General features: G+C 45.4%; 1 protein-coding gene across 1 annotated transcript in view; it reads right to left on the bottom strand.

Moving 5' to 3' along the window:
* The window catches only part of LOC102443503 (piezo-type mechanosensitive ion channel component 2-like), an 85,960-nt gene that overhangs the window by 41,859 nt on the left and 26,549 nt on the right, over window positions 1-17,552 (bottom strand). Inside the window, exons 15-26 of the mRNA XM_089769811.1 lie at window positions 17,018-17,050; window positions 14,836-14,999; window positions 12,982-13,164; window positions 11,482-11,619; window positions 10,088-10,288; window positions 8,735-8,939; window positions 5,339-5,440; window positions 5,023-5,188; window positions 3,346-3,589; window positions 1,816-1,916; window positions 1,200-1,209; window positions 1,005-1,150 (exon numbers count right to left, since the gene is read on the bottom strand). Coding sequence (XP_089625937.1) covers window positions 1,005-1,150; window positions 1,200-1,209; window positions 1,816-1,916; window positions 3,346-3,589; window positions 5,023-5,188; window positions 5,339-5,440; window positions 8,735-8,939; window positions 10,088-10,288; window positions 11,482-11,619; window positions 12,982-13,164; window positions 14,836-14,999; window positions 17,018-17,050 — 1,693 coding nt within the window. The remainder of the gene's footprint in view (window positions 1-1,004; window positions 1,151-1,199; window positions 1,210-1,815; window positions 1,917-3,345; window positions 3,590-5,022; window positions 5,189-5,338; window positions 5,441-8,734; window positions 8,940-10,087; window positions 10,289-11,481; window positions 11,620-12,981; window positions 13,165-14,835; window positions 15,000-17,017; window positions 17,051-17,552) is intronic.

Genomic DNA, 17,552 nt, shown 5'->3' with positions numbered 1-17,552 from the left:
GTCCCACCCCTCCTCACCTAGCCCTGCACTGCCTCCCAGCCGCCATCTCAGTGCTACTGCCAGGATCACAGCAGCTCTAAGGTTGCCTGGCTGGGCTCCGTTCCGCCCTCCTGTTGCGCAGCGAACCACTCTTCCGCAGCTGGGAGGCGACCCCGCCTCTCCCAACAGCTGCGGCAGGAGGAGAGGCGCTGGGCGGTGTACCTGAGCCTTGGCCCCCAGCGCCACAACAGCCTGGCAGCCAGTGGTTCACAGCCCACCGCCGGTCCGCAAAGCAGCGGTTGGGAACCGCTGGCCTAGAGAGGTAGTGGACTCTCCATCCTTTGAGGTTTTTAAGGTGAGGTTTGACAAAGCCTGGGCTGGAATGATTTAGTTGACGTTGGTCCTCCTGAGGTCTCTTCCAACCCTTCGTCTATGCTTCCATGAACAATCCATGATCAAAACATGGATCCCTTGTTTTGAACACAGCTCTTGGGAGGCTCCCTGCCACTCTCCCCAGAAATGCAAATCTCAGAGACCAGATTTCTTTATGCAGAAGAGGGGGGCAGAGCCAGCCGTAGGGCTGGGCAAACTGGGCCCATGCCCAGGGCACCATAGCCAGAGGGCGAGGGGCAATTGGGCATGGGTGTTGCTTTGCAAAGTGGGTGGAGAGTACTGGGCTGGGGGCAGTGTGACAAGACATGCTGGAAGCACAGGGCTGGAGTTCAGGGCACAGGTAGGAGGAAAGTGCAGGCGTTGGGATGAATGGGGCATTGTGCAGAGGTTGGGGACAAAGGGGTCATAATGCAAAGGTGGCCAGTGGTAAAGAGCACAGGATGGGGGTGCAGAGGTTGGGGAGCCCATGGGTGCCAGGGGAAATGGATGATGATATGCCCACAGGAGTCAGGGGCGCCAAAATACAAGTTTGCCAAAGGTGCCATTTTTCCTAAGCCCTGGAGGGGGCCCTCCAACTTCTCTCTGCACCACTAGGACTATTGGTTTAAATTTGTTATATTCTGTGCCTGTACCTGGAAGCTAAAGTTTTGGCAGCCTTCAGATCTGCAACAACGTAGAGGAAGTAATAGCTCGTAAAGACTCTTCGCTGGACTAGCAAGAAAATGAAGCTTATTGCATCCCAAACAATCCCTGCTTCGTTTTCAGGCAGCTCGCATTTCTCATCTTCAGGAAGAGCTAGACAGGAGAAAGCATCACACCCATGGTACAAATGTTTCACTGCGGGCTGTTCCGCCAAGACAGGCCTTGTCCAGCCCTCATGCTGCAACAGAACAGGAAAACTGACAGACCCACACGCTTAACAACCAGCAATTTGCAGCCCATAAAGAACCCTCAGGTTCTGCTATGGACAACATGACCCAGTGCGACCATGACTAGGAAGGCAGCAAGCCAGGACTGCAAGTTCAGCTTCTGTTTTAATTCTTTATGGGTCTGATCCAAGCCGCAGTGAAGTCAATGAAAAAACTCATAGGCTTCAATGGGCTATGGATCAGAGGCTCCTGGGCTCTTTTTGTGGTCACCGTCTCTCTCACATACATGGAATAACACATGGGAATGACATGGGTGCATTATGGTGGCTTTCTACATGTCTCTGGAGCATTTAGCCCTGCTTCCCAGACTAGCTGGGTTATTGGTATGTTTCCAGGCAGAATTGTTGCATATCGTACCAGACACATTTGCAACCTCTGCTTCAGTAAAGCACTGCTAGAGATACAGCGTTTTATTGGCTTTGTAGAAAAAGTGGACTAGACTTTTGCTTATCCCTCAGTAAGAAAATGTTTTCCTGAAACCTCTGTCACATGGTACCTGTTCATTATTTGCTACTTACCCAAGTCATAGCCCGGGATAGTACAGAACATGCCAAAGGTCTGTATTAGCCAACAATGGTTTCTCAGTAACTTATCAAGATAAGCACATGCTCCAATCTACAATCAAAAAGGAGACAGTTAAAAGGATCAGCTGCATTCTGTTCCTTTGTATTAATTCATCTAAGCTCTAGTTTAATTGCACTTGCTGGTTTTATCCAAATCAGTATGATGGATCACTCTGATGAACCTTTCTAGCCGCTGTTCCTGAGTCAGCTAGGAAAGAGGCTTCTCGTGTATCCCAACCTTTTCCTGCCAATGGAACAAAGAGGACAGGCAGCGTGGAGGAATGGCCTATGACTGCAGAGAAATGCTTTGCTCTCTGTTTGGTGCTAGGAGGGCTGGCACCGCGCCATGCACCATATATCTCTAATGGATGGACTGATATGACCTTCATGAGCTGGAAGTGATTGTGGAAAGCTCTTGTTTTACCTTTTTCAGTGAACTTAGTTCTCATTAATGGTGCTGCATGAATACCCTGGGGAAAGACATTTTCCTTTCTTCCACAGAAGAGATCTAGCACAGATCACAGCTGTGAATGCTCCACCACCCTCGGGGGGAAAGAGTTACCCAGATACAGGGTCAGATTTTTTTTTTTTTTGAAATGTGCATAGTTTTTTTGTGTAACACTTACCACTACATTGACTGAACTGGAAAAATAAATAAATAAATTCTCCAGTCGCTGTCCCAGAGAAAAGTAAGTGGGTTGTGACAAGGGAGTTCCACAAAAGAATGACAAAATCCTGCCCCAGAGGTCATAGGGCAGTAACCAAAGCCACTATGTGACTTCAGGATTCATTAGCCTTTGCAGTGGCAAAGTGACCCCTTCTTGCATGCAGAGAAAGGCTTTAGCCAATGAAGCCACGTCATTGCAGAGGTTCTGGTCATGCCTCTGTCACACTCTGAAACTCACCATCCTCTGCACACAACAGCTCCTGAAACCAACCCCACACACAGATCTGCAGATACAGAAAGTGTGGGCCCCCTTTCCCATGCTCTCCAAATCCTGCTTTCTCCCACACAGCAGAAACCTTCCAATGCCACTGCCAGCTGACTATTACTTGGCTGCAGAAGTGGAGAGGATCAGTGGTCTTGAGGTTCAAGCACTGAACCAGGATTCATGAGTTCTGGGTGATGTTCCCCCTCTGCCACATGCTATCTATATGACCTTGGGAATGTCACATGAACTTTGTGTCCCTCTGTCCCCTCATCTAAAAAGTGGAGATACGAATACTTCCCTTTCTCCCACCTTCTGTCTGTCAAGAACTTCATTGACTTCAAGGCTCTGCCCATGAGGAAGTCACCGTATGACCGTATGATCAAGGCCTTAGACTCTAAGCTCTTGGAGCAGGGACATTTTTCACCATGCATATGTAAAATCCCTAGCCTACAGGGTCCCAGATCTCAGTGGGTGACTCTAAGTCCTACTGTAATATACAAATAATCAGAGGATGGACATTTCCCTAATTTTGTGCAAGACAATACGTACAGCCAGAAGATTCTTCATCACTATAACTAAGGCAGTGTACGCGATCAAATAGTCCCACAATCTGAGAATATTCTTGACCGGCTTTAGAAGGAGGCTGCTTCCAAAGAGCATAAAGTAGAAACAGGCCATCAGATAGCCCAGACAGAAGATGTTGATTCGAGTTGTCCCAGTGATAAAAATCAGGCAGAGCACAAACCAGAAGTGATAGCTGAATACAACCACTTTAGCCATATCCAGATAGGACCTGTGGGAGGAAAAATGAAGTATCAGGGTGACTCTTTATGTCAGCCAGCTGGTGGCCATGCACTTAAATATTGAACTCAACAGTGCCCCTTGATTTATGGCAGCACAACATTGTGTCTAAACATTACACACCAGCTCAGTCCAGACTAGATTAGCGAACTTTGTGTTTCCTAGGTAGAAGTTCCACCAGGTGATTCATAAATATGTTGCTGGCTCAAACAAAGAAGAGAAAAAATGCTACTTGCAAAAATTTTCCATACGGTATGAACTTTGCATAGACCAGGGGTGGGGAACCATTTTTGGGGAGCCACTGACCACACGTGAAAAGCAAAAAAAAAAAAAAAAACCCCACCAAAAACAAAACCCTGACTTCATCACTGAGGTGGCCCCCAACTGAGAAGGAGAAAGACATTCCCCACATTCCCCTTGCCTCAGCCTAGTAGATTTTCTGTGCTCCTGCCCCGTGGGAAGATGATGGGGGGCTGTGGAGGAGAACCCTGAGCCTCAGGGGCTGGATCCAGGGTTCCCCATCCCTGGCATAGACCTATTATAGCACTTTTGCTGATAAGATGATGAAGTTAACCATAAACCTATTTTGATCTTTATTTAGCAGTGCATTCTCTGATATTATGCCTCTTTATAATCAAATTACTTTTTTATTTGAATATATTAAGTCAGGTTATGATTTTTAAGGGTGAGGAACTGCTGGAACAGACTACCTAAAGAAGTGGTGGATTCCCCATCTCTCGGGACATGTCTACACAGTAGCATTATTTCGAAATAACTAGTGTTATTTCGAAATAACAGTCCATGTCTACACAGCAGACCATTATTTCAAAATAATGTCAAAATTCTGTCAAGCTGGAGGACTTCTTACTCCGACTCCTGTAACCCTCATTGTACGAGGAGTAAGCATAGTCGGAGGAAGAGAGCTCTATTTCGGGAAAAAAGGGCCGTGTAGACGCTCCCAGTTTTGAAACAAGCTACGCAATTGACATAGCTCAATTTGCATAGCTTATTTCGAGTTAAGCCCTGCTGTGTAGATGCACCCTTGATGTCTTCAGAGAAAGAATGGATGCCCATCTTGAAGCTATGATTTAGTCAAACACAAGTTACTGGTCTTAAGAAGGGTAAGTGGATGAAATTCCCTCTCCTGTGTGGCACGGCAAGTCACACTGATTGATCTACTGGTCCTGGGCTTTGAAACTGATTACTTATTAAAAGGTTTGTAACTAAAGATGAGCCCTGCCTACAAACACCCACAAACTTTGGATTTGATGGGGACTCTGGATCTGAAGCCAAGTTTGCACTCAAACTGCACCCTCTACTTCTCTTAAAGGTCTGAATAAAAGTTTACACCCAAACACCTTCAAAACTCAGATTCCATGTTTCCACCTGTTCTACTTGGGCAACGCAAATCTTGCTGGGTCCTACCTGCAGTGGATAAAGTTTGGCACAGGGCAGTACTGGCTGAGATCTGCTGGGTCTAATTCGCTGCTGATCTCCACATTATCTCCTGCCTCTCTGCGCACACAAGCCTTGTTCTCATCTTCGAAAACCTGCCATTGCAGGGAGGCAAAAAGCAGAAGCAGGAAGTCATCTGGAAGAAGAGAAGCCACAGCAAAAACAGCTTCTTAGCAGCTTCAGACAAACCTATTCTGATGTTGTGTGATAGGATGGTGACAATGATTAGTAGTTAGCTGTAGGAATTTCAGGCAGTAGAATGCTGCATTAGATGATTGATACTTACACAGGAGGAAACTGGCATCAGGTCTCTTGGCAAAATCAGGCAGATAGAGCCACTTAATCAGATTGGAATGGAGTGTCCAGCGAGAGGTTCTCCATGGATAATCTGTTGGCAAAGGGGTTCTTTTTGTCACACAAAACAATTTAAAATAATTTCTGAGCTTACAGCCTAGAATTGTTTATGTTCAGGCGTGTCGGCATTTCTCAAGGAAAATGGCACATGCTTGGAGAAGAGCACGGCCTCTGGATAGTACAGATTTGGCACTACCACTTAAGGATGTTAAAATGTGGTTAATTGACTAGTTGAGTAGTCGATGGAATTTCCATCAACTAGTCGACAGGCACTTCCGCATTCCTCCTTTGAAATGTACAAGAGCCCCTGCTGGGGGGGCTCCCCAGCAGGGGCTCTTGTACACTTCAAAGGAGGAATGATGAACTCCACATACAGTTTGGGGCCAGCGGGAAGTCCTGCTGACTCTGGGCTGCAGGCAGGTACCTGCTTTGAAATGTACGAGAGTCCCCAGCGGGGGCTCTTGTGCATTTCAAAGCCTTGGAGGCTGGGGTCAGTGAAGGACTCACAGACCCCCGCTGACACCAAGCTCCATGCTATGGGCTCCCCTGCCCCTTTGAATTGCGCGGAGACAGCAGTCGCAAAGGGGCAGCCACCACACAGCTAATTAGCTATGTGGTGGCTGCCCCTTTGAGACTGCCGCCTCCATGCAATTCAGAGGGGAGGCAGGGGAACCTGGGCTCAGCTGGGGAGTCCCCCGCTGACCCCGGGTTCCACGCAGCACTTCCCTGGACTCAGGATCAGCTGAGGATTCCCCAGCTGATCTCGGGTCCTGGGGAACTGCCGTGGGGAGCCCGGGGTCAGCTGAGGAGTCCCCAGCTGAGCCTGGGCTCAGTGCCAGCTGCCCCTTTGAACCATGCGGAGGCAGATGCAGCCTTGGGGTTTCAAAGTGGCAGCGCCGCTGTGCATCACTGCCACTTTGAAGTACTCCTCCCGCCCCCTCCTTTGCTGCCTCTATTTCATAGAGGCAGCAAGGCACAGGGAATTGACTAGTCGACTAGTTGACATTACTATCCCATAAGCAAATGCTTATCGGACAGTCAACTAGTCGACTAGTCTTTAACATCCTTACTACCGCTATCACTACCATTCTCATCAATGCTGAAACCAAAAGTATTGATACTATGAGTTCTCCAGTGAGAGTTGGATCAAGCCTTTGAAGAATTCAACAGGGGTCTGTGTGAGGGCATCCTTCCCACTCTGACATGTAAAGAGTTAAAAGAAGGCTAGAGAGGAAGTATGGGACGCTGTCAGTGGGAGCGAGGCTGCAAGGAACAGCCAATCAGGACACAGCAGGCTCACATAAAAAGAGCTGCAGAATAAAGGTCCATTGATGCCGAGAACCCAACAGATATGTCCCTAGCAGGCTGAAAGAGTTGCCAGGTGGGGACTGAGGGTGGAAGAGCAGCCTCCTAGCTAGCTGTAGGGACTGAACAGTTGAGTGCCCGGCAGTAAGGGCAAAGAAGGAGCTGCGGCCATGGAGAATTGGTCCAGCAGCAAAGAGACGAACTAACGACACAGAAGGAGGCTGCTATACACTGGGTCCCTCAGCTGGGATCAAGAGTAGTGGGTGTGCCCGGGACACACACACCTCTCATCACCACTACGAAAAGGGCATGGTTATTGGACTGAGACACTGAGTCCCAGAAGGGGGAACGTGGATAGTGACGTGCCCAAAGAGCCGAGCCGTGAAGAGAACACAGCAGGTGAGGGAAGGGCTGTAGGTGGAAGCTGGGATGGAGAGATGATGTGCAAGCTCAGGATGTTAAATTGCACTTATCTGGCTTATTGTGTAGTCAATACAATTTGTACCAACTACACGATTAGTCGATAAGGGGCTGCCCAGCAGAGCCGCAGTGAGGGTAGGTCCCAGAGCCAGCTGGAGCCGGGACTGAGCAGTCTTGGCTCACATCGGCTCCAAGAGCCACTCGTGCTACGGCTCTGCGGCTTAAATGTAGTAAGAGCCGCTTGGTGGCCGGAGCCCTGTCTGTGGCAGGGGCTCCCCACTGGGGACCCCAGTGGAGAGGAGCTGCTGCCAGAGCAGCCTCCCCTAATCCATCCCTGCTGCCTGTGATAGAAGCACTGGGAGGGGGGGAAGGCTGCACTGCGGAAACGGTGCTGGCAGAAACCGGCTTTTAAGCCGGCTGCTCCCAGCACTGGCTCCTGTCCCCCCCCCCACACACACACACCTTTCTGCCTCTCATACACAGGCAGCAAGGGGGGGAAGCAAGCAGTCGAGTAGACGACTACTCGCTAACATCCCTAATGTGAGCCATGGACAGGATGCTTCAGCCTCAAGCTAATCTCCAGAGTGACCAGAGGAGGCATCAGCATGGCAGTGAGTATTACACCCCAGGGGAGAATCAACTGATTTTAATGGGAGCTGGACCAGGCCCTGAAATCTTTGTAGTGTATTAATAATCATCCTGATACTGATACTATGTTTGGGTAAGTTTTGGGGACACACGACCTATGTGATGATGCTTCAGCTTACTCAGGTTTAATAAGTCTAGTGCCTGGATGCTTGCGTTTGAGTCTGAAAAGAAAGGTAAGATGGATCAAAAGTGAGCTAACAGAATGGATGGGTCTCCCCTTCAAGTGGGCAGCAGCCTCCAGGGATTATTGATTTCCTGTTGTTGGTTTTTTTTGGGGGGGGGGGCAGATAATAAACAAGCCCAACAAAAGAACTTTAAAGAACTGAGGTATGACGTGTTTTCATTCCCTGTTTGGTAAAACCATCCCCCCTCTCCCTCCATTAGCTTGTACACCATCACCAGGAATTTTCCCCAGTTGGTGTCCCTATGTGTCCCCTTCTCCTTGCAGAGCTGGATGGGATGTGGTCCAGCAGCCCTCACAAGTCATGTTTTGTCTAGTCCTTGTTCAGGTTATCAGTATGGGTATGTCTACACTACCCCCCTAGTTCGAACTAGGGGGTGGTAATGTAGTCATATGGAGTTGCAAATGAAGCCCGGGATTTGAATTTCCCGGGCTTCATTTGCATGAAGCCGGCCGGCGCCATTTTTAAATGCCAGCTAGTTCGGACTCCGTGCCGCGCAGCTACACGCGGCATGGACTAGCTAGTTCGGATTAGGCTTCCTATCTGAACTAGCTGTACGCCTTGTGAAACGAACTAGCCGGCATTTAAAAATGGCGCCGCATGCAAATGAAGCCCGGGAAATTCAAATCCCGGGCTTCATTTGCAACTCCGTATGACTACATTACCCCCCCTAGGTCGAACTAGGGGGGTAGTGTAGACATACCCTTATTGCTGGAGGCTCTTCTATGTGTTCACTCACACCCTACTCCCACATTGCACTGTGCTGCATTTACCTTTGCATAAAGCAGGAGGGAGGCCAATGCACAGCAAATACTGAAAGGTCATAATACTGGCAAGAAAACAGCAGTATCTTGGCCAGACCTCAGCCACTGTTTTCCTTCGGTGGCGGTGCAGCAGGTAGATCAGCCAGCAGCCATGGAGAAGGGCGTAGAAGTCCATACGCTGCTTAATGACATTCACGGCCGCGATGAGACACATCTGAAAGAATGGAAATGGAATGAGTCAGGCGGCGGCTTCGGCAGTTAACTTCTACAGTCACTCAGAAAGCCCTCTTGACTGTTTCGTTTTTCAAAGGTCACCACTGCACAGTGTGGAAAAGTCGGACTGGTATCAGCTAAGATGTGAATATAAACCTATCATTTTTCCATGTGGGCACTCTTACTCTGGGATAACAGGTGCTTTTTTTTGTTCAGTTTACCTCACAGTGCTTGAGATGGAGTTTAACCTAATCTGAATAAAAAATACTCATGCCAGAACAAGAGTGTCCACATGAGAGTTATACCTTAGGGTTTAACTGTATTGGTAAAACTTTCCCGTGTAGGCAAGGCCAAAGTCAAAGTTGACAGATAAAACAAAGGAATGTTGATCACTAGGGAATAAGATACAAAGAGGCAAATTCTGCCTTTTCTTCCACAAGAGTGGAACTTCCCCTAAAGCAATGTCATGAAGGGAAATATTGGGAGAAGCTCATGTAGTGAAGAGAATGACTCTGACTACAGATTTTCAAAAGGCTGGGGAATGGGACGTACCCAAAAAACAAGGCATTCACCTCATGATACAGTGAAAACCATCACCAGAAGACCAAAAAAGGGGGGGGGGTCTGTTGACATGTACAATTGTTTGTAGCATAAGTAAAAGTTTTCTGCTGAACTTCCCCCTCCTTATCCATTGGGAGAGGCAGTACTGCACTCCATCAGGGCACAGGAGCCAGCAGCTGTCACCTCGAAAGGGAGCATGGCAAGCCCAAGAAGACCAAGCTAGAGTAGTTTCAGGCAGCCTGGATTTTAAAGCTGCCCACTCCAGAATGAATCCCTGATACTGTAATCTGCTGGCTAGTCTGGTGAGCTGGGCAGGGGATGCTTCAAACTGCAGCCATCTCCAATCAGGGAGTTGAATCAATCCTTAAGAGCTCTGCCTCTGTGCAAATTTGATCTCACTGACAATTGCTGCCCATATCTGCATAGGAAAACGTTGTATAAGGGGAGTCAATGGAGTTGTGCTTGTTTATACCAGAAAGGAATTTAAATTCTCTGCTTATGTGTTCTCCTATGGGCTTCTTATGGCCTTACTGAGCTGTTGCTGGGACCAAGTCCCAAGAGGATTGTTCTCCACTGAGGTTTGCTCACCTCTAAGCCAAACTTGTAGAAACTGTAGTTCACAAAGTACTTGATGCAGCTGAGTAACCCATCATCCAGGTGCTCTCGGGTGATGGTATCAAAAATGGTCCCTGTAACTGGTGGCGTCAGCTGGTTTTGAGTACGGTAGAAGAGCTGGTGGTGATGCACAGTCACTTCTATCACCATTAAGGCCAAGATGGTGAGATGGTTCTGCAAGGACAGAATGAAATGTCACCAGATGTTATTGGCATCCCAAATGCAGTCTCTGAGCGACCTGCACTGAGAAAGACGAACAGCAAGACAAATGAAACTTACCACAACTAGACTCTGACACTGGATGCCAGGGGCTTTACTTTTGCTACGATCTATAAAGTACAAGGTACCTTTACAGCACTATAAAAATGTCTCGTGGGAATAATGAGTAGCATGGAAAATTAACAAAAAATTCTGCTTTTCTCTCCTGGAACATTACAACATGGTGACTGGGGAAGAGTCTCCCTATAGACTTCTCTCCCGGGAGTGCAGCGGAATGGACTTATTGACCCCTTGAAGTCTCTCCCAGTTCTAGGACTCTATGATTACTGGAATAGTTTACTGGATTCGGGCAATTGGCAATTTTAAGGGATAAGATGTTCCTTGAGACAAACAATAATAACTTGGGAAGGTGTGGAGAACGTTTACTGGTGTTGTCAGTTGCTGAAGCAGAATGAGAAGAAAACTAAGTACAGAATAGCTGAGAAAACCTAATTTTCTTGGGTAGATCTCTCTCTTCCCTTTACCTTGTCACTTTGAGTATGTATGTCTACACTGCACGCTTATTTCGAAATAAGCTATTCCAGAATAGCTTATTTCAAAATAGCACATCTACATTGCAGGGAAGCCTCAAAATTAGTCCGAGGTAGGCTTCACTAATGTAGATGTGCTATCTTGATTTAGAGCCCTAGGAAACACTGGGAAAGTATAACTTAGAATGGCTCTGGTGAGGGGCTATTTCAAAATAGCAGCAGTGGAGCATCTACACACGCCTTATTTCAAAATAGCTATTTCAGAATAGGCGTTATTCCTCGTAGAATGAGGTTTACAGATTTTGGATCAAGCCATAGAATGACTTTACAGATTTTGAAATTGCTGTGTAGACGCTTGCATTGTTATTTTGAAATAATGGTGCCGTGTAGATGCACCCTTTCTATATTACATCTTCTCAATAAACTCTAAACAGGATTTATTTTAAAAAAATTCAAATCCCCATGTTGAGCCCACTTCCTATTTCAAACTTCTCTTTCTGCTTGCGCATATCAAAGTCTGACACATACACAGAGCGTTTCTCCGGAGTGAAGCTGCTAACTACCCCAGTTACTCCATTTAGTAGTAGTAGTCAGAAGACAACACCATAGGAGTCCTACCTTCAGGCAGGGTAAAACATTGTCATGGCACTTCTGTAACCCTCCACACCAATCAGCAGGATCAACGGGAGCAACATACAACACTGATTTCTTCAACAGCTCGTCCAGGCTGTTGTCATGATAGTAGGTTCTGTTCTGGTACAGCCCCTATGGAAAGAAATATATTTGTCTGAAATACACACTCAGAAACTAATTCCTTGAATACTAGAGGGAAGCACTGGGCCCTATTAAAGTTTTTTTTTTTATTTCTACCAATATATGTCCAGAATGCAATACACACATACATGGAAATGTGGCCTTCTAATTTAGCTTTTGTGGCAAGCACTGATAATTTTCTAAGACAGAAATTTCACCTAAGAGTCCTTGACTTATTGCTTGCTTGGCATCATTCCTGTAGGCATAGCTACTACATACAAAGTTTTTTAATTTTATAAGCCTACTGACATTCATTTCTTTGTGCCCAAGGAGTAACATGAGAGATAAGTGACTGAGTAAAGGAAATTAAGTTCCCTAGTGCACGTTGAATTACTGCGGAAAAAAGTTTTATTTATTGTGCAGGTTCCATATGCACTGTCTGGGCAAAGCATTTTGGAGTACAGTAGATTTACATCCAGCTTGACACGCTTGAAGTATTCATGTAGACAGGGCTGGCAAAAGACTTTGCAGAGCCCTCGGCAGTGTAGGGAGGGAAAGGGGGGGCTCAGTTCCAGACCTCTGGAAGGGGCGGGGCTAGAGGTAAATGCCACAACAGTAGTGGCAGCCCAGAGCACCGGCCCTTTTAAAATGCCAGACCCTGGGGCAACTGGGCCCTTCACCCACTCACCTCCATTGGCAGCCCTACATGTAGACATTCCCTCAGTCAGGACTCATGAATCTTGGGTCATGCTGTGTTAGCTGCTTTTTGCCTTTTGCCAATTAGCTTCTTTTTGCCTCAATTTTCCAACAATTTGAAGCTCAAGTACAAATATAGTAGCTATTCATCCTGTTGTAATATGTGAGGCCCTAATTCTTTTACCAGCACAAAAAATTAACCACAAATTTTGCCGACATGAAAATTATCGTTTCAAAGTGTTCCACTTCCTTTCACATTGCACTGGTGTGTATCAACTGCAACCTACAAAAGCGCCTCAGGAAAGCTTTGGCTGAGAGAATTTCATTCCCAGGACTATGTTAAATCTTGTCTCGATGAGGCATAAAAGGTGCATATTATTCAAAAATATTCTTGAACTTGAAGAGGAACACTATTTGCTGGCTCTTCATAGATACTTGCTTAGTGTGATACACAAAATATCCCAATCCCCACGTTGGGTTTTAGAGCCTGAACCCCGTCTGAGACAATATCAAAGCACCATCTATGCAACTATCTTTAGAGTGCCAGAGTAGACCTCTCTGGCCTGTGTCTATCCACCCAGGCTGGGAGGTTTTCTTCTGTTCACTCCAGAATGCTGTACTAGATCTATCCCAGGTGTTTACAAAATCAGGACCTCAGTGCTCTAGAATGCTCACCTGCTTACAGTCCGAGGAGTAGTCACGTGGCCTGACAAATTTCAGCTGGTACATCATTTTACAGATAACCATCACACAAGACCACACTGTGCAGATCTTTGATGCATAAGGCCGGAGCTTGGGATAGGGCAGTGCAAACACCCAAAGGACAAAGAAAAGGTAATTCATCAACGATACCTAAAGGAATTGAAAAAAAAATCGGAGTCATTTCACTGTAACTTACCTCTTTGCTGGTGTGTATCTGTGTTCAGGAATTCAGCTTGTGGAATTTGCAACAACATAATACAGACTAATAGCTGAACTATTAGATAAAGCAAAACACTATTTGAAGGGGAAAAATATGCCCTGATGGTTTGTGAGGGCAGCTAATGCTGCTGGGCAGAAAGGATGAGCTTTTCTAGTAACTGCGATTTTATTTACATTTCTCTCTTACTAATATTTAAAGTGAGCTTTTACTTTGCAAGGAACTAGGGGCGGGCATGTCTACATTAGGAAATTATTTCTGAATAACTTAGGGTATGTCTACACCACCATCCTAGTTCGAACTAGGGTGGCTAATGTAGGCATTCAAACTTGCAAATGAAGCCCGGGATTTAAATATCCCAGGCTTTATTTGCATGTTCCCGGTCGCCGCCATTTTTAAATGCCCCGTAATTCGAACTCCCTGCCTGCGACTACACGCGGCATGGACTAGGTAGTTCAAATTAAAGCTCCTAATTTGAACTACCATTATTCCTCCTGCAAGGAGGTTTAACTAATGTAATTAGTCTTAATTAGTCCTTAATGTGGACGTGCTCCTTCGACTTAGAGCCCCAGGAAGCACTAAGGAGTAATTTCTTTGAATGACTATGGGTAGTCGTTATATCGAAGTAGCAGTGGAGAATCCACACTATGGCTATTTCAAAACAACTATTTTGAAACAAATGTTATTCCTCGTGGAGAGCAGGAGTTATTATTTTGAAATAATGGGGTTGGTAGTGTGGACGCTCCGCTTGTTTCGAAATAAGGGGAGTTTTCAAAAGGTATAGTGTAGACCAGGGTTTAGTGACATTTAGGTCACATCAATCCTAAACTTTCCAAAACAATCAGATGGTGTCTCACATCAGGCACAATAGCAGTCACTGTGCTCTTCTGAATTCAAGGACTACACAACTTCACTAAAGGAGCAAGGAAGAAGTGAAGCTCTGGTTTGGCATCTTCCACCATAGCCATTAGCGGAGCTGTTCATCTTCAGATTTGAATTGATGCTGCATCTTCTTGAAGGGGGGGCATGCAGCCAGCAGGCCCCAGGAAATCTGGGAGACAGTGTGCAGGCTGCTAAATTAAAGGTATAGTGAAGCCTTGTAACAGGTTGGCAGACTCTAGGGCTCTACCTATAAACAAACCCTTTCTGAAGGTGCACTGGAATCATAGCAGAGAAGTGTCAGCAGGTGGATTCAGTCAGATCCATCCAAAATATATAAAAGAATTGAGGGCCTTTCAAAAAGCAGAGGAAACTAGGGAGTGGGAGAAGAATGTTGGATAGAAAATTCTAAAAACAGCCGCCTTGCAGAGATTGTTTAGATTGAGGTTTGTGTTGGATTGCTTGAGTTAACAATAAAGCCAAATGCCACGACGCTGCTCAGTTTGAATGCCATGCAGTATGGAGACCTCATTTGAAGTGGGAACAAACCCCTACTAAGTTTTATACATGTCTGTGTGCTTAGAGGAGTACAGCTACTGGCGGACAATACAAATAACATTCCTGGCCAGGGCTGTTGATTTGGAGATCTGAGTCTCTTGTATCACCAGGAATGGAGTTTGCAGAAAACAATTGATATTTTAATGTTCTTCATCCTATTCACCGACCTCCTGGAGTGTGATCCAGATGACCCAAGTGGAGACGATTTTAAGGATGTGCAGCTCTAGGACTCTCCATGTTAAGACCTGAGTTTTATGAACCATTTCCAAAAGCTGCAGGAGAAGAGAAGCCAACTTGTCGATCACCAGCCTCCATTTATTAGGCTTTTCCACTAAGAAAAGAAAAGTGCTTGGTTAGTGGTTTAAAATAACCTTTGGAGATGACTTTGGACACAGAGAAATAGAGGGGGTTTTCTTATTATTATTACTGCCTTGCCAGATGACTTATTGGCTATATCTTCATCCTTCACATAAGAAGAAGGAAGGAAGAGTACAGAGGCATTAGTATTGTGGTGGGGAACTATGGGATTGAAGAGGTCAACAGTAGCTCACGCAGGCTATGTCTAGACTGCAAGCTTCTTGAGGAAGAAGCTTTTCTGGAAGAGATCTTCTAAAAAAAATTCTTCTGAAAGATAGCATCCACACTGAATGGACGCTATCTCGCATTTAAGCTGTGATTGCTATGGATGGAATGGCCACCAGGGCACCTGTGCTTTTTTCTCTTTCCTCTTCTTTTGAAAGAACTCCCTCTTCCCCATCCACACACACCTTTTTCCGAAAGAGCTCTTTCGGAAAAAGGCTTATTCCTCATAGAAAGAGGTTTACTAGTGTCGCAAAAACCCCTCTGTTCTTTCGATTTTTTTTCGAAAGAACGCGATTGCAGTGTGGACGTAGGTGAAGTTTTTTCTGAAAAACTGGTGTTTTTCCAAAAAAACTCTGCAGTGTAGACATACCCACATTGAGAGCTGTTCCTTCCTCTGGCTTTGGTGACTCTTTTGTGTTCAGCTTTAAGAAAACAGCTGTGAATTCCTTGATCTCATAGTTCCTGCTAGAGCAAAGTCAGGTTGGGACTAAAGAACAACACAGAATTCTAGACGTGGAAAAACTAAATATGATATATATCACTCTGTGGAAGATCATCACTGCTGTGATCAATCTTCCAGAGTTTGATTTAATGAGTCTAGTTAAGACTTACTAAATCAAATTCAGAGGGTGTCCCTGCTGTCATCTGATGCTCCTCCTCTTGCCAGGAGTAAGGGAAGCCAATGGGAGCATATGCTTCCATCAGCCTTCCACTGTGGGGATGCCACCAAGTTCAGCTTAAGGTAAGCAAACTCCAGCTACATATTTTACGTAGCTGGAGTTGTGTAACTTAAGCCGAACTGCTGGGTCGAGTGTAGAGTTGGCCAAATTGTTCTTGCTCACTACAGCCTTTGTGTTTTAGGGAGGACAAGGTCTGCAAGTATGGTCGTCCCTTGGACAGGAGTCCCACTGCTATACACCTAAGACCTGAAATCAACCCCTAGAACAAAAATACTCAAGCACTTGCTGATAAACTATGTCGTAAAGCTGCAAGGAGCTACATGTCATCACCTGATTTCTCCTGCTGAGCCTGCCCCATGGTTTCATCCACCATTGTAATCTCTGTTGCGTCCAAGGTGGTTTGATTTTCACCATGCTGTTCATTGGTTGCCAGCCTGTTGAGAACACTAGAAAGTTGCTAATGCCAGACAACTTACATATTGATCCCTTTACCCTTCAGTGATAAAGAGAATTAGACATATTCTGAGATTCCAATATTATGCAATTTGTGATCCCTTTGTAATTGCCTACAACTAAACCCAAAGGGAACAGAATACAAAGTGGAAATAAATACCTGTGATTTATGTATAATTTACGTGTGGGATTTTCAAATGAGTTCATGGTTTGCCTAGCTCTGGTCCAATTAAAGTCAATGGTAGAATTCCCACTAACTTTAATAGGAGCAGAATTGGATCAAAGCCAAGGGAGTTTGAACCCCATCTCCCCTCATATTTATAAATAATACTGACATGTTGTAAGAATGGGGACTAAACTAAAGCAAACAAATTTCATGTTAAACCATTTAAAAAAAATCTGCCTCCAATGTTTTCTTAGACATGCTATGACAGTGCTGCATATCTAGAACCAGTGTTCCCAGTGTCAAATTACTAAGTACAAAATATACCAGTTAATTGTACTATAGATTCCGGGAGCAAATCCATTTACTTCCAATCTGAGTTACACCTACGTGTCATCCAGGCAGCAATAGCAGAATAAACCCAGTGAAGAATACAGCAAAATTGATTCCTCTATGTTATTTCATTCTTACCTGTTTTGTACTTTCCAAATGCTTTCTTTAAGCCTGAAAATTAAGAGCAGGAAAAATATAACATCAAATATTTATCTAATTTTCTGCAGCCTTTAATATGAATCCCTTAAACACTTATGAAGCCTTTCATCCAACATGTAATTTTGTAATGGCAAAATGTGTAGGTACATCAGAAACAGGAAGCCTGCTAAACAACCAAAGGAGCCATTGGACAATTGAGAACACTCAAGCCATCATGGAGAAACTAAATGAATTCTTTGCACTGGTCTTCCCAGCTGAGGATGTGAGGGAGATTCCCAAATCTGAGTCATTCTATTTAAGTGACAAATGTGAAGAATTGTCCCAGACTTAGGTGTCATTAGAGGGCGTTTTGGAACAAATTAGGAAATTAAACAGTAATAAATCACCAGGACTAGATGGTATTCACCCAAGAGTTCAGAAGGAAATTATATGTGAAATTGCAGAATTACTGACTTATTGTCTGTAAACTATCATTTAATTCAGCTTCTGTAGCAAATGACAGGGTCCTTCACCA

Source organism: Pelodiscus sinensis, chromosome 17 (genome assembly GCF_052426305.1).
Source record: "Pelodiscus sinensis isolate ZL-2025 chromosome 17, ASM5242630v1, whole genome shotgun sequence".
Taxonomy (NCBI): domain Eukaryota; kingdom Metazoa; phylum Chordata; order Testudines; family Trionychidae; genus Pelodiscus; species Pelodiscus sinensis.
Note: the sequence above shows the minus strand (reverse complement) of the source record. Positions and strands in the feature narration are given on the sequence as shown.